General features: G+C 36.1%; 1 protein-coding gene across 1 annotated transcript in view; it reads right to left on the minus strand.

Annotated features, from left to right (window-relative positions):
• Positions 1–16,523, minus strand: part of LOC143243978 (protocadherin beta-11-like) — a 56,736-nt gene that overhangs the window by 29,991 nt on the left and 10,222 nt on the right. The window contains exon 2 of the mRNA XM_076487886.1: positions 13,314–13,579. Within this exon, the coding sequence (XP_076344001.1) occupies positions 13,314–13,566 (253 nt within the window). The 5' untranslated portion in view covers positions 13,567–13,579. The remainder of the gene's footprint in view (positions 1–13,313; positions 13,580–16,523) is intronic.

Raw genomic sequence — 16,523 nt, forward strand, 5'->3', positions numbered from 1 at the left:
CCTGAAATACATTTTCACTTCAAGTGGGTTTCTCGTCATCACGAGTGTAGCTAATACTTAGGAAACCGTGACGTGCATTCTTGGCTTCACTTGATAGCCAGCTACATAAAGCTATGCACCGTTCATGTTGTCATACATAAATCTGGTGAAACTATATACAAAAATTCTAAAACGAACATACAAAAATATCTATTAAATGATATGAAGCCAGGTGGTTAGAGCGCTCGACTCGCAATTTGAGGGTCGCGGGTTCGAATTCCCGTCACACCAAATATGCTCGCCCTTTTAGCCGTGGGACCGTTATACTGTCATGGTCAATCCCACTATTCGTTGATAAATGAGTAGCCCAATAGTTGGCAGTGGGTAGTAATGACTAGTTGACGTTCCTCTAGTACAGTGGTTCCCAACCAGAGGTGCGAGATAGCATTTGTTCTGGTCACCTTCACCTTTATTCTCAAATAAATAATTACTGTGAGGAGTGTGAGAACATATTAAATTTTTTTAAGGGTGTGGGGCATAAAAAATGTTGGAAACCACTGCTCTAGTCAACAATGCTAAATTAGAGACGGCTAGCGCAGATAGCCCTCGTGTAGCTTTGCGTGAAATTCAAAAAGAAACAAATATAGACCTCACTGTACATGAAAACAATTCGAAAAGTTACACTTCCGTTACGAATTATTTTGAAATGTGTTATGGTGAAAGTATGACAAGTATGCACGTACAGCTGTGTGTATGCAAATACCAAAACAAGTACAATCATTGATATAGGATCAAACAGGTAACAATTCATAGTACTGAATAAAACTGAAATAGAATTTTTTAGTTGCTTCTGGTGACTTCCTTACTATATAGTTCTCTCGTGTCGGTTCTGTATCGTGTCACGTGATGCACAAAGGGAGCGGAATGTAGTATTTGGACTACCTTGTATGTAAGAAAGTGTCCAACCATTTATTTATCCCCCCCCATCCATTTTTAAAGCTTGTGAGAAGTGTTCCACTTTTCTACGCTGCTGCCAACGCCCACGTATACAGCTATCCACTATTATATACATCAACTTAGAATCACGACTGTTCCATTTTCTCGAAGGCTGAATATTTATATGCCTGCACAGGTGTCAAGAGGTGATCTTATCGTTTGTGTTAGAATACACTAGGTGGAGCTAAATTTTTGTAGTGTTTTTTTTTTTTTAATGGTCAAGATTGTTAGAAGGCAGCGGAAGATATATTTCTGTACTGGTTATGAAAAATGTAATATGAAGTAAAAAGTACAAAACACGTACTTTAACAGAATTTCGTAACAAATTCAGCCCATTAACGTTTCGGTGGAAGAAACGTGGTTGTTGAACTCAAGTGTATAATAAAGAATAACACTAAGTATGTTTGTTTGAGTTTAAGCACAAAGCTACACAATGAGCTACCTGTGCTCTGCCCACCACAGGTATCGAAACCTGGATTCTAGCTTTATAATAGCTGTATTATAACGCAGACATACAGTTGGACCACAAAGTAGCATGCTTAAAAATGCATGCAGACTCTAAACTATATCAGAAAAATGCTTCGACAAGGACAGTGACTATCGTGAATAAAAACTTACACTTTAACTGGGTTTTGTAATTATCACAAGGAAACAAACTCACCTTAAAATAATATTGAAGATCCTGTATTAACTTTTACAACTATACAGATTCGTAGCGCTACAGCAAATGTTGGCCTGGTTTTAATCAATATAACCGTACATACACGCAGCAATATAATGCAATTTGACCTGCTTTAAATGAGTTCCTGTATCGACTATTATAACTGTATAGTTCTGCTATAGTAGGATGAGTTTTGAGCTGGCTTAACTGTTACGATCTTATAGATCTGTAGTGTTATATTGAATTTTGGCCTCGTTTAATTTTTATAGCCGTACAGTAACACAGTGTTTTAATGGACTTTGTTTAGCCTGTATTAACTGTTACAACCATATACACCCATAGTATTATAATGTGGTTTCTCCTAATTTGACTGTAATATTGTATATAAACTGTTATATCTGTTCATATCCATAGTGTTATAATATGCACAAAGATATTACTGATTAAACTATACGATTCTTTATTAAATCGCCCAGCCTGACCAGGCTATAGTGGTTAGAGCGCTCGACTCGTAACCCGAGTGTAGTAGGTTCGAATCCCTGTCACACCAAACATGTTCGCCCTTTCAGCCGTGGGGGTGTTTTAATGTTACGGTCAATCCCACTATTCGTTTGTAAAAGAGTAGCCCAAGAGTTGACGGTGGGTGATGATGACTAGCTGCTAAATTAGAGACGGCTAGCGCAGATAGTCCTCGTGTAGCTTTGCGCGAAATTCAGAACAAACGAACAAACATTATTCAATCTTATAACTATAAATATCTGTAGTATCATAAAAGGTTTGATGTAGTTTGAGTGCTACTAAATAACTCAGCAGTTTTGGAACAGAAAGTCAACCTATGATGATAGGCTGTGTAAGTATTGTTGTCTGAAGTCTACCTTTGATAACAAACGAAAGACACAAACAATGTAAAAATAAAAACCATGATTCGGACTGCAGATCTACTCGTGTGAAACGCGGTAGCGTCATAAAGATTCAACGCAACTTGTAACATTTTTTAAAACAATCTTTGAGAGTTTAAGACGCAGGTTTTAAAGGAAGGTACTGCAGGCCGTATGGATAGTTCAACAATTATAGCTCTCCTAATTATACATGTGGGCACAAATCCGTTTGTTTCAATACAATAATTCAATTTTGATTTAATCCACAGAATAACAGAAGTAATTATTCTGACATACTGTGCATTTCCTAATTATTTTTATTTTGGTTCTTTAAGTTTCGTATGATAAACTTCTATAAATGTATTGATACGTCACCAAGAGCTTTATTGCAAATGTTCTGTTACCTTAAGGTGGTTTTATACTGAGGGTGAAAATAAATAAACGAGCTGAGAGAGGTGCATGTTTCAAGGAACAAATTAACACCTTATGTACACGTTCAAAGTTTATATATAGAACAGAATAAAGTCTGGGTGTGTTAGCCATAAATAAATTATTATGCATTCATTACCTGTATCTAAACAGACAAATGATGGACTCATTTTCGTTTTAGGTCTTTCAGAGGCATGGTAATTGCTTTGAAATAAGTGGAACAGAATAACGAAAATTATGACATTCATACCTTCTGCTTCTTCATACCTTAAAAAACTTAGAGTTTGACGGTTTGAGCTGTAAAACTGTTAAAGTTATTTTAGTTTTTGTTAGACTATTTGAGCCTTAAAATTAAATATTTAAAGCAGTTTTAATTGTCTATAAAGTTGTTTATTAGATTGTTTGAGCCTTAAAATTAAAAGTTAAAAATTGTTTTAGTTGTCTCTAAAGTTGTTTGTTAGTTTCTATGAGCTTTAAAACTAAACGTTTAAAGTATTTTAGTTTCCTATAAAGTTATTTGTTCGACTGTTTAAGCCTTAAAATTAAACGTTTAAAGTATTTTAATTGTGTATAAAGTTGTTTATTAGACTGTTTCAGTCTTAGATAACATTCACTTAGCTTGAATATATAATTATGTATACATACAGTTTTTTTTCGGTTAGCAGAGTACATTTTATCTATTTCCTATGCATGTATGGAGACAATGTAGAGAGAGAAATCTAGACAACTAAACAAAAGTTATTATAACTAAGTTGTTGATTAATATCATATTCCTGTAATCCGGGCTAAGCCTACAATGTATACTGTTCTCTTAAATAAAGCTAGTTTACCGATCAAAATGATTTATGTGTGGTGGTTTGAATCAAGATAGTTTCAGGAGTGCGTGTCGGTTCTTCGAGCGTTTTCTTGTTCATATAACGAACTAGCTATTAACTGAAGCTATAACATACTAAGCCTAACACCATAAAAGTACATTATCAACTAAAACTACAAATGCTTTAACAGTTTCAATGTCGACACGTTTATTTGAAACGTACGCTTTACTTTTGTTGTAAACTGACAACAATAACTAGTACAAACGTGGCTCCTGCAAAGGATCAATTATAAGATTTGTTTGGAAATTTAGTGCTAGAAGCTGCACAAGGGTTATCTGCGCTAGCTAGCTATCTTCGACATTGGGCTGATGGGCTTTGGGTAAGGCAGCTCGTCAACAGCAACCATCCCCAACAAAGAGACTACTTTAATTGAATAGTGGGATTTGATCACCAATTCTTGTGGAGTACCCACAGTCCCAAAATACGGAGTTTGTTGGCTACGAAAGGATTCAAACTCTATGACTTTCATATTTCAGCATGTTCACGACTATTAAATACAGTTGAGTATAATATGTAGTTAAAAACACAAACACTTGGAAAAGTTATTAATCGCAGTTTAAAACACAAAACATGTCGAAAGGCCTGAAGACGAAAGGCCGAAGACTTTAGAAACGCCGTCCTCTCTACAACAGGCAGTTGCTGTCAATTCTACAAAGTTTCACCATGAATACTCTGTCTAAACGATTTATCAAAGAACACAAAACATATAGTAGTGCATAAATAACTAGAAACATGAAATCGTTTAAATCTTTGAATATTTCAAAACACGTAACCTACCATAATAGAGATCATAGCTAAAAACATAAAATCGTTTCATAAATTTAGTCACAACCTAAAACAATAAATTTTAAATATTACGATCGTTGTACGATTACAGTTAAAACACGAAAATGGAAGCATAAAGACGTTGTACGATTACAGTTAAAAACACGAAATATTTCGTTGTATGATCGCAGTTAAAAACACGAAATATATCGTAGTTATAATCGAAACTAAAGATGGCTCAGCATGGCCAGGTGGTTAAGACACTCGACTCATAATCTGAAAGTCGTGGATTCGAATCTCAGTCACACCAAACATACTCGACCCTTCAACCGTGGGTGAGTTATAATGTACATTCCATCCCACTATTCGCTGGGAAAAAGAGATCCCCAATAGTTGGCGGTGGGTTGTTATGACGGCTAGCGTAGATAGCCCTGGTATGGCTTTGCGCGAAATTCCAAACAAAAACTAAAGAAAAAAATGTTTTTGCAGTTTTACATCACAGGTAACAAAAACAAATATATTTCATAACGTTGGTCACAACCTCAAAGGCACAAAATTTATTGTAAGACAAAACACAGTAACACTAATTTTCATCAAGTTTTGGCCACAGCTATAAACACTAAACTTATCGTTGCATCGGTTACAGATAAAAAAAAACCAGCAATCTTTCAGATCACTGTTTACAGCTTTGGTTAATGAGAAGTGATATTTACTAACTCTTTCGGATTTGATAAAAATTCGCCTTTATACAACTGAATATAACTTTATATAACTAACTATAACTGTATACAACTAATTATGACTTTATACAACTGTCTACAACTATGTACAACTGTCTATAACTGCCTATAACTAAATATAGCTGTATACAACTATCTACAGCTTTATACAACTAAGTATAGCTGTATACAACTGAATATAACTTTATATAACTAACTACAACTTTATACAACTGAATATAACTTTATACTGCTGACTACAACTTTATATAACTGTCTACAACTTCATACAACTGACTATAATTTCAGACAACTGACTGTAACTTCATACAACTGAATATAACTTTATACTGCTGACTACAACTTCATACAACTGACTATAACGTTATAGAACTTAATATAACTGTATACAACTAAATATAGTTATATAAAGTTATAGTTAGTTTTATACAGTTAAGTATAACTTTATACACTGACTGTAACTTCTTAAAACTGAATATAACTTTATACAACTGTCTACAACTTTGTACAACTGACTATAACTTTGTCTACAACTGAATATAAATTTATACACCTAAGTATAACTTTATACAACTGAATATAACTTTATACACCGAAGTATAACTTTATACACTGACTCTAACTTCTTAAAACTGAATATAACTTTATACAACTGTCTACAGCTTTGTACAACTGACTATAACTTTATACAACTGAATATAACTTTATACACCGAAGTATAACTTTATACACTGACTATAAGTTCTTAAAACTGAATATAACTTTATACAACTAAATGTAGCTGTATACAACTATAACTTTATACAACTGTCTACAACTTCATACAACTAAATATAACTTTATACAACTAAGTATAATTATATACAACTGTCTAAAACTTTATATAACTGAATATAACTTTACAACTGACTAAAACTTTAAATAACCAAATATAACTCGAAAACGAAAGAAATATGATAAATTAACTAGGTTGAGAATATAAGTGTATGTTTGCAGTTTCAAAACAGTTTCTCTTTGACAAGAATTTTGCTTTTTTAATAAAGAGGAACTTATGGTGTTTTTCAGTTAAAATTTTGCAGAGTGTTTCTGATTATACAAATTGAGATGCATTTTATATCTTTGTATGCACAATACCTCTTGTTTCTGCGGTTTCCACCCTCTTTACTTTACAAGATATAACTGTAATGCTTTCTGGTGAATTAACCCTTCCTAACCCTGTGTATCATATGTAGAAAAACGCCCTCTGCATCCATTATCCAGGAAAATAATAATGTACACTTTGACAAATAAATAATGATCTTTATTATGTTTTCGGGCATAATTTAGGGGTCACTTAATCCGCTCCTTGAATAAAGGACCGTAAAATAATAACATCAAATAATAAAATGGACACCTTTTGAATTCGCCATCCCATCGAGGCTCAGCGGAAAGTATTAGGGTTTACAATACTGAAAGTAGAGTTTTTTGGTACTCGCATTAGGCACTGCGCAGATAGCTTGTTGTTTCGCTTTGTACTCAACAACAAACGAAAATTTCAAGTCTTTATATTGGCTGACTTTGTTTTTGGTAGTTAGAGGTATTGGCAGATCGGAGGAGAAGCCTATAGCGATATTCTTCGACAACCATAAAACATTTCATAAAACATCATGAAAGAAAACCAGCTTAGACATTGGCTGCTCTGTTTTGTTTTTAAAACAGCCTAACAATCTGAACCACGACAATGAATCGTATACAATATACTGTGATATTATTTGTTGCTTCCCAGTCCATCATTTATTACTATTATTTTACTATGTGATTGTTAGTGCTTTCCACTCATACACGTGACGCGATCATGAGCTAATCTCGCAGACTTTGAACTAACACTAGCTTCTTCATGCTTGGACTATTCAGAGTAACGACCACAGCCACTATTCACAGCGACATTTTATCAGTCCAATAAAAAAACAAAACAAACAATGCTTGCGAGGTACAAACCCCAAAATTGGAAGTTGAAAAACTTCACCGAAGTGTTTCATTATCCTTGTTATTGGAGCATAAGTTATTGTTATTACACTGCCTACATTTTCTTCTAAAAGACTGTCATAAAAATACATTAAACAATTAATGGTGTAATTTTACCGGGACTAATTTTTGTTTTACGTAGAACGTTGTAAAGCTCCGATGTAACAGTTTGTTTCTCATGCCTGTTTTACAAGAACTCCGAGTTCATGCTCTGTTTTTCACCAAATGCTGACACACTTCTTTACAGCCAGAATGATTGCGTATAATAATTTCTACAACAGGCCTAGTCACGTTTAATGCAGTTGCTTAGAGCGTGTTAAAACTGTGTAAGAGCCACAAAACAAGTGAAACACAATAGAACGAATCGTGCCATTAAGAACGTAAGTCAGAAATAGCTTTGAAATCCAAAGAAATATCATTGCGATCTTGTTAAAGTTTACTGTTTATTCTCTACAACAGTAAAACCTTTCTTTTACATACATAGCAATAAGTTCTCACTGCAGAAATAAGTTCGTATTTTTATTGCATACCGAAGGCAAACTTTAGTGGGTAAATCGGACAGTCAGCAGTGAGCAATGTTTAATATCCAGGTAACAACTCGAAGTCTTATCATAATTGGTATAGACGTAAACATAAATGCACATATTTACATACGTATATCTATCACGATTCACGGTAGCGGTACATAATAAGGATCGTCCATTTGTTTTTATTATTGTCATTTAATATACTTCCGCGAGTCTATAGCGAAAATGGCTGTATACCATAATGAAGAAAATTCACTTGAAGTAAAAATGTATTCACAAAACGGCTGGTTTTGTTTGTTTTGGAATTTCGCACAAAGCTACTCGAGGGCTATCTGTGCTAGCCGTCCCTAATTTAGCAGTGTAAGACTAGAGGGAAGGCAGCTAGTCATCACCACCCACCGCCAACTCTTGGGCTACTCTTTTACCAACGAAAAGTGGGATTAACCGTCACATTATAACGCCCCCACGGCTGGGAAAGCGAGCATGTTTGGCGCGACTCGGGCGCTAACCCGTGACCCTCAGATTACGAAGCGCACGCCTTAACGCGCTAGGCCATGCCAGGCCCAAAATAATGACCAAAACAACGTTCGACCTTCTTAGGTCATCTTCAGCTTAGCAAAATGACCTTAGAAGGTCGAAACGTTGTCCTGTACTTTATTTTAATCAAAATTTTAATACCCAAACTAGCTGTCTTTCGAATACATGATGTATTGTTTGTTTTTTATGTATAAGCTTCCTGCCCTTTTGAAAACAACGCTGCTATCAGAATCGCTATGATTTTTTTTTTTTTAAACCACTGCCTGATCAGTTTCGGCTATGTTACACAAACGTCTAGGCTGTTTGTCTCCCACTACAGAAATATTTAAGCAGCAGTTAAAAAGACAGCACCAAGCTCATTTTCGAGCATCGGAGAACAAATCATGGTGATGACTGATGATAAATGTCGAATTATAACCAACACTGCGTGATTAAGCATATTATAGATCCTAGAGACCGATGTTCTAGATGGAAGTAAGGCAGATATTTTGTTGTTATATATTGTTTACAGGAAATATACTCTTCAAAACAAGAAACGCAAAAGGGATATTTTTTTTTATTTTAAAGATAAATATATGTAATAACGTTACAAACTCAGAGTATGTGATGTTATACGTGTTAAGGCACTGATTGTCAGACCAAAATGACAATAAAACTTGTGCACTTTGAAAACGGAGGAAAACAACGGATTTTTCGCCAAAACGCATGCGTGTCCAATAAATTTGTTTGAGAAATCTGCATGTTCTGCAAGTGCAACATGTGCAAAATCCCTATAAAAGTGACGGGGTCTCGGTTTCCATAGCTCAGTGTTAAACCACCGACACGCAATACAGTTACGCCAAGACTGACTGAAGCACAACGCAACCACGCCATTGTTCGCTTGGAAGCAGACGAATCTCGATCAGATGTTGCCAGAGCTGTGAATATCCACCCAAGCACCATCACAAGGCTATGGAATCGTCACCAACAACATGGATCAACTCGTGACCGTCCACAATCTGGCAGACCTCGTGTGACCATGCCCGCACAAGATCGTTACATCCGGTTACATCACCTTCGGAATAGGACCACCACTGCGACGTCTACTGCCTCAACCATACCAGGGCTGCGTAGGATTTCCGATCACACCGTACACAACCGTACCTTAGGCCCCATGTGCAACCCATCATGGTGAACGTCAACGACGTTTTTCAACATGACAACGCCCGTCCTCACACAGCCCGACTCACCACTGTCTTCTTGAGACACCACAACATCAACGTTCTTCCCTGGTCCTCCAGATCACCAGATTTAAACCCCATCGAACATCTTTGGGACGAGTTGGACCGACGTCTGCGACGGCGACAACCTCAACCGCGGACTCTACCTCAGCTTGCAGCAGCTTTGCAGGCTGAGTGGACAGCCATTCCACAGGATGTGTTTCGTCATCTTATCGCTTCCATGGGCAGGAGATGCCAAGCAGTTATTGATGCTCACGGGGGGGCATACTCGTTATTGACGTTGAGTGACGTTAAACTTCACCTAGTGAGCGTGGACTTCGCCTTTGCAGACTTTGGATGTTCAGCAGTGAATGTGCAAAGTTTCACACATGTCATACAGAACTACCCGGAATAAACTTGTTAACAATTTTTCTCATATTTTGCCTTTTGCGTTTCTTTTTTTGAAGAGTATATTTAGTTTCAGATAAAGCATGCAGCAGCGACTGCCCACCAGAGTTTTGAATCATCACTGTGCAAGAGAGTCATAGAAGTTTCACGACACAAACTCTATCAGAAATAGAGGTGTGGGGTAAAGGTATATTGATATAATTAATTCGTAATTGTTAACTGACACGTTTTTTACATTGTGGAGTGAGTAAAATGCCACTCTAAGAGGAAATATAGTCAGTTGCAGAAAAACTATTACCGGTCTTAGGAGGAGGAGGAAGGAATGTATAACAACTACAAAAAGCATTAAAAATACTTATTAAAGTACGTATGTTATTATATTATGAGACATTGTTTTAAATTTGCATTAAATATATAAGCATCTATACAACTTGAAAAATTCATATGGCTTTACAACTTAAAAAAAAACAAAACCGCTATATATATACATATATACTATCCAACACGCATTTTATAAGTATGATGTATAAAACTCGTGCGGTTACAAAATCCAGTCCATGCACTATTCCAATATACACTGTTGCTCAAAGAGGTTCTTACATGTGATATTTTGAGTTTGTTTGTCACTCATTTGTTATTTTTCTTGTGTTTTTAACGTGTGCAATCGGTCATTATTGATAAGTATGTTTGTAACATAAACATTCGTGTAATATTTCATGATTATGTCTTTTTTATGGAATTTCTGCAGAACTTAAGATCTGTACTACCAGAAATGGACTTTTTTCCTTCACTTCTAAGTCAAAACAAATAAGACCTTCATTTTGTGAAAATATTTAATATTAATCTGAAACTTTCAGTAAACGTGTAACAGTTACATTCACATCAGAATATTTAACTCAATAACGTGTGTGGCCCCCACGTGCTGCAATAATGTCAGCTAGGGGGCGTGGCATATTATCAACTAACGTTACGAGTCTTTGATTTGTAATTCTATTCCTATCTTCAGTCAGTGCTTGTCATAGCTGCTGTGGGGTTGTAGGGGATCTTTCCTATTCCTGACTGCAGGGCAAGTTCATCCCGGAGATGCTCTATCGGTTTGGTATCTGGGCTTACAGGTGGTTGCTCAAAACCAACACACCATATTGTTGCAAGAAATCCCTATCATTGCTCTGCCGTAGCCGGAAATTGTCCTGAAAAATACCCTGAGCAAATAGCAATAAGTGGCGATCTAGGATATCCTGATACACAGCACCAATGACGTTTTCATCCAGAATGACCAAATGGTTGATAACTGCAGAACAGAATGCATTCCAGACGTGCACTGAACCTCAGCCTCTTGCAACGTTTGGTTGAACATTTTCATTATTCAACTGTTCTCCAGGAAACCTGCACACTCGTGTCCATCCATCAGAGCAGAAATCTGGATTCTTCAGCAAAAACTACATGATTCCAGCGTGCGATCGTCAGATTACGGTATCGCTGAGCCCACTGCAGCCTGTTGTTCCGATGTCTAGCTGTCAGTTTAGGTTTTTTGACAATCCGCCTTGCTCTGTATCCAGCTTGCACCAACCGTCAATTAACGATCTGATGTGAAATCCGAATCAGTTGTTGCGCACGTAACTCAGAAGCAATCGATCTGGAGGACATCCTACAGTTTCGACGAGCAATTGTGAGGATCCGGCGATCATCGCTTGCTGTAGTGGCGCGTGGATGATCCGTAGATCTGATAGGGACTCATACTTCCAGTTACAGCTCTTCTTCTGAGAACTGTGTTGAGGGTCAGCCTGGATATTGCAAGTCGTCTTGCAATGAACTCAAAATTAACTCAGTGAACAAAGTGAATTTAGTTTTAAAATGATATAAATTACTAAAAATCACAATTTTCGAGCGTGTAACAACCTCTTTGAGCAAGAGCGTGGTTCAGTAATCCCTTCAATTCACTGTTTAGAGATTCCATATATAGTTACCTCTGTTATTTGAATTTTAAAATACTTAACTTCTTCATAGTAACGACAAAACCTCCTCAGTGGCACAGCCGTATTTCTCCAGACTTATAACATTATAAACGGGGTTTCGATACCCTTAGTGGGCAGATCACAGATAGTCCAATGTATAGCATTGTGCTTCATTACAAACAAACAAAAATGTGTCCAAAAATGTTTAAATAAGTATACAATTATAGCCCTGTAGTCACCGCTACTCGACCTTAACAAAGAATGTTTAAATAAGAATACAATTATAGCCCTGTAGTCACCGCTACTCGACCTTAACAAAGAATGTTTAAATAAGAATACAATCATAGCCCTGTAGTCACCGCTACTCGACCTTAACAAAGAATGTTTAAATAAGAATACAATCATAGCCCTGTAGTCACCGCTACTCGACCTTAACAAAGAATGTTTAAATAAAAATACAATCATAGCCCTGTAGTCACCGCTACTCGACCTTAACAAAGAATGTTTAAATAAGAATACAATTATAGCCCTGTAGTCACCGTTACTCGACCTTAACAAAGAATGTTTAAATAAGAATACAATTATAGCTCTGTAGTCACCGCTACTCGACCTTAACAAAGAATGTTTAAATAAGAATACAATTATAGCCCTGTAGTCACCGCTACTCGACCTTAACAAAGAATGTTTAAATAAAAATACAATCATAGCCCTGTAGTCACCGCTACTCGACCTTAACAAGGAATGTTTAAATAAGAATACAATTATAGCCCTGTAGTCACCGCTACTCGACCTTAACAAGGAATGTTTAAATATGAATACAATTACAATCCTGTAGTCATCGCTACTCGACCTTAACAAGGAATGTTTAAATAAGAATACAATTATAGCCCTGTAGTCACCGCTACTCGACCTTAACAAGGAATATTTAAATATGAATACAATTACAATCCTGTAGTCATCGCTACTCGACCTTAACAAGGAATGTTTAAATATGTATACAATTATAGCCCTGTAATCACCAACACTTGACCTTAACAAGGAATGTTTCACATTAAGCAGTACTAACAACTGCTGTTTCAGAAATTAAATAGAATTAGGAAAATATGCAACAATCGGACATCTTGCCTTAAGTACTACGTTCTCGTGACGTTTCAAAACTGCCAAAAAAGAAACACGTGTGCCAAATGTCATCGAAACATAATATTGAAGGTAAGTAAAGTCTAACTTGAATCAAAATATATTATTATGATGCAACTACTTGATAAGTTATAAGCGTGTGTATGACTTCTTTTATTTTCAACGTCAAAGTTCACTTACTAATTGCTGTCTTCAAAAATACATTAAAACATTTAAGTCTTACCTTGAGCAACGACGCCGAATCCCATCAGGAGAATGCTTACCAAATGGACTAAAAACCAGCATGAGATGTCACTTGGATATCTTGGTGAAGACACAATCTTTTTATTCATTTCTTCCAACACGAACAGTTGGGAGGAGATGGTGGGGAGGATGGGGTTTGCCAAAATGTGTTGCCTCAAAAATGTTCCTTTTCGTCTTTGATGAATTAATATACATAAAATAGTATACAGGCTAAGCTGGAACCATGTTAACATCCATAAATCAAACCTAGAGAGAGACAACATTTTTGAGTTTAGAAATTGCAATGACACTTATAAAATGCTCTCTGATTTATAGTTCTTTCATTTTAAGAGCTCCATCTAGCGATATGCACAAATTAGGGACAGAATTTAGAAAATTAACACTACAAGAGACATAAGTAACTACATAGCTACGAGTCTACATGCTAGATAACTATTCAAAGCTGGGCTTTCTGTAGTAGCTGCTGACCAACGTCTCGTCGTTATCGGTATGATGAGGTGGATAAATAATTAAAGGCCCTGGCATGGCCAGGTGGGTTGGGCGCTCAACTTACAATTGTAGACTGAGGGTTCACATTCCCGTCCCACCAAATATGTTCACCCTTTGAGCCGTAGGGGCGTTATAATGTGACGGTCAGACCTACCATTCGTTGGTAAAAAGAGTAGTCCAAGAGATGGCAGTGGGTGGTAATGACTAGTTACTTTTTCCCTAGTCTTTCAGTGTTAAATTAAAGACGGCTATCGCGTAATTCAAAAGAAACTGAACCGAGTTATAAAAGTATATGCTGTGTTGTAGTCATAAAGTTATATATAAATAAAGAAACTGCCCCAGTAAAGACCTAGTGCATTTATTTTCTGTTTGATATAAACGTCTGATTTCTGTTTTGTACACTCTAGAAATAAATTCTAATCATTCTGGTAACATTGTAATTTATCTGGAGTAAATAAACTCCATAGCTCGATACTTGTGGTGGCTACATTTTAAACACTTCTTTGTGTGGCTTTATCCTTCACAACAAACGAGCAAAAACTGTTATTATTCCACAAACCAGAACTTTCTTCTCAGATGCAGGTATTCTCTCGAATGAAAAGTGTTGTTTTTTTTTCTCATAAAATCGTATTTCATTGTTGTTACCTGTTTCACAGCCAAATCCAATTACTTTTAATTTATCTTGGTGTATTGCTACATTCCAGGTACTAGATTGTTCCAAGCTTAAATTAAATAGAGTAGAGATTGGCCTCGTGGTAGAGCCTCGAATTTCGGAACTGGTGAGCCACACTTGAATCCCTGAGTCAAAAATACTTCAAGCCGTAGGTGTAACATAAGTGTGGTAATCAATCTCTTACTTTGATTGGTGGATGGTAGGGTGCGACTTACTGACTGCCTTTTACCTGATAAGTAACTCAGTATTTGCGAGGACGGTAATTAGACTAGGGAACTTAGCCATGAGTACAGAGTACAAACACAAACCAAGTTCAATAGCAGAAGGTAAGAATGTCGTAGTTTCGACAAACAAACAAAATAAACAAGGTCGCGGAAATGTTAAAGTGTTGCCTAAACGTGAATACAACAATAGTTTTGAGACGTTTATATATATATATATATATGCACAAAAAATATCAAAGTAAACAAGAGCTTTGGACGATTTTTGTTCGTAAAATAACTATACAGTTGTAAGAACTAATGATCCTCGGAAACTTTTCTTAATGTCGCTAAAACTATGCCAAAGTGTGAAAGAAAAAAATGGATAAAAATTTTGCTATACAAGTTACAGTACTGCTGAGATAAATAACTACTCTGCAAAACATAACTCACAAAAGTTTCGAGTAGCGTCTCCTGCACTCGCAGTTGTACAGAACGGCAAAACTCAAAATTTGATGTCTGCAGGGATTTTTAAAACCCTAACACAGGAAGTACTTCCGATCTCTGAGACTGCAAGGTAACCTCTCCGATTGAAAACTATCGAATATCGCATTAGAGAACAAGTAATAACTATAGGTACACAGTCGTAAAACTAAACCGACAGGGGGCGTGTCATATTGCTTGGTCACGTGAGTTAACTAAAAGCCTTTGTTTTTAAGCGAACAATGTTGATAAATTTTTGATCAGTTAAACGCTTTATCCTTTCCAATCGTGATAGGAAAAGAAAACAAACTCGCTTATCGCTCTAACAGGATTTAAATCGTACATGATCCAAACGATCTGTCCACGTTACGTAGTACATCCCGCACTGTCTCCTTCAGTACGAGGATTCGTACAGCATATGAAAGAAAGCCTCACAAGTATAGTTTCAAATGTTGGTTGAAAGCCTCATAAGTATACACAATTATGATATTAAACGCTAGTTGACCGGAAAATACTTTCCTTTAGTTGATTTTCCCTGTTGTTTGTGACGAATTTTCCCACAGCATACTAGAACTGAGATACAGTAAGCTTAGCAAACTCAATTTCAATTTTTATGCATGAATTCACCAACTCTATGGCTTCAAATCCGACAGCTATTGATTATAGTTAGAGCTGTCTGTCCACTTGTTCACGTGGGAAGTTGTTTCTCGGAAACTCGGCATTATCTAAATGAAAACTTTAACCTAATCGTTATCGCTTTATTCAAAGTATGGTTTTAACGTTTCGGGTGTGAGATTTTTAAAGAAAATATGCTGAGATAAATAGCAACGTGAGTTCAGAAAGTGCATTAAGAACTTAGGATAAATATGTTAATATAGTTATATACAGAATGAAAGATATCTTTATGTTGTTTATTATTACATTAATATAAGTATTTTGAATAGTACATATTCGTTTGGAGCTTGCTAACTTGATAATAGATTTTCATAATAAATAAAAAAAATATATAATGAGCTTAAGGAAAATATATTACTAAGTAATACTTTCCCATTACCATGGTAAATAAAGGTTATCTGGTGTTTATTGTTTGTTTTTTGCGATGAAGAGAAACTCACTTGAAGTAAAAATGTATCTGAGGATGGCTGGTAAACGTGTTTCTACCTATACCAGCCGTCTTGATATACATGATTGTTTGTTTGTAGCTCAGTTCGAAGCTACACATTGGACTATCTGTGTTCCACCCACCACGGGCATCGAAACTGGGATTTTAAAGTTTGAAATCCGAAGACATGCCGCTGTGCAACTGAGTGGAGCTCAAACGTTGAAGGCCTACATTCCTTGTTAC

This window comes from Tachypleus tridentatus, chromosome 2 (genome assembly GCF_004210375.1).
Source record: "Tachypleus tridentatus isolate NWPU-2018 chromosome 2, ASM421037v1, whole genome shotgun sequence".
Classification (NCBI taxonomy): domain Eukaryota; kingdom Metazoa; phylum Arthropoda; class Merostomata; order Xiphosura; family Limulidae; genus Tachypleus; species Tachypleus tridentatus.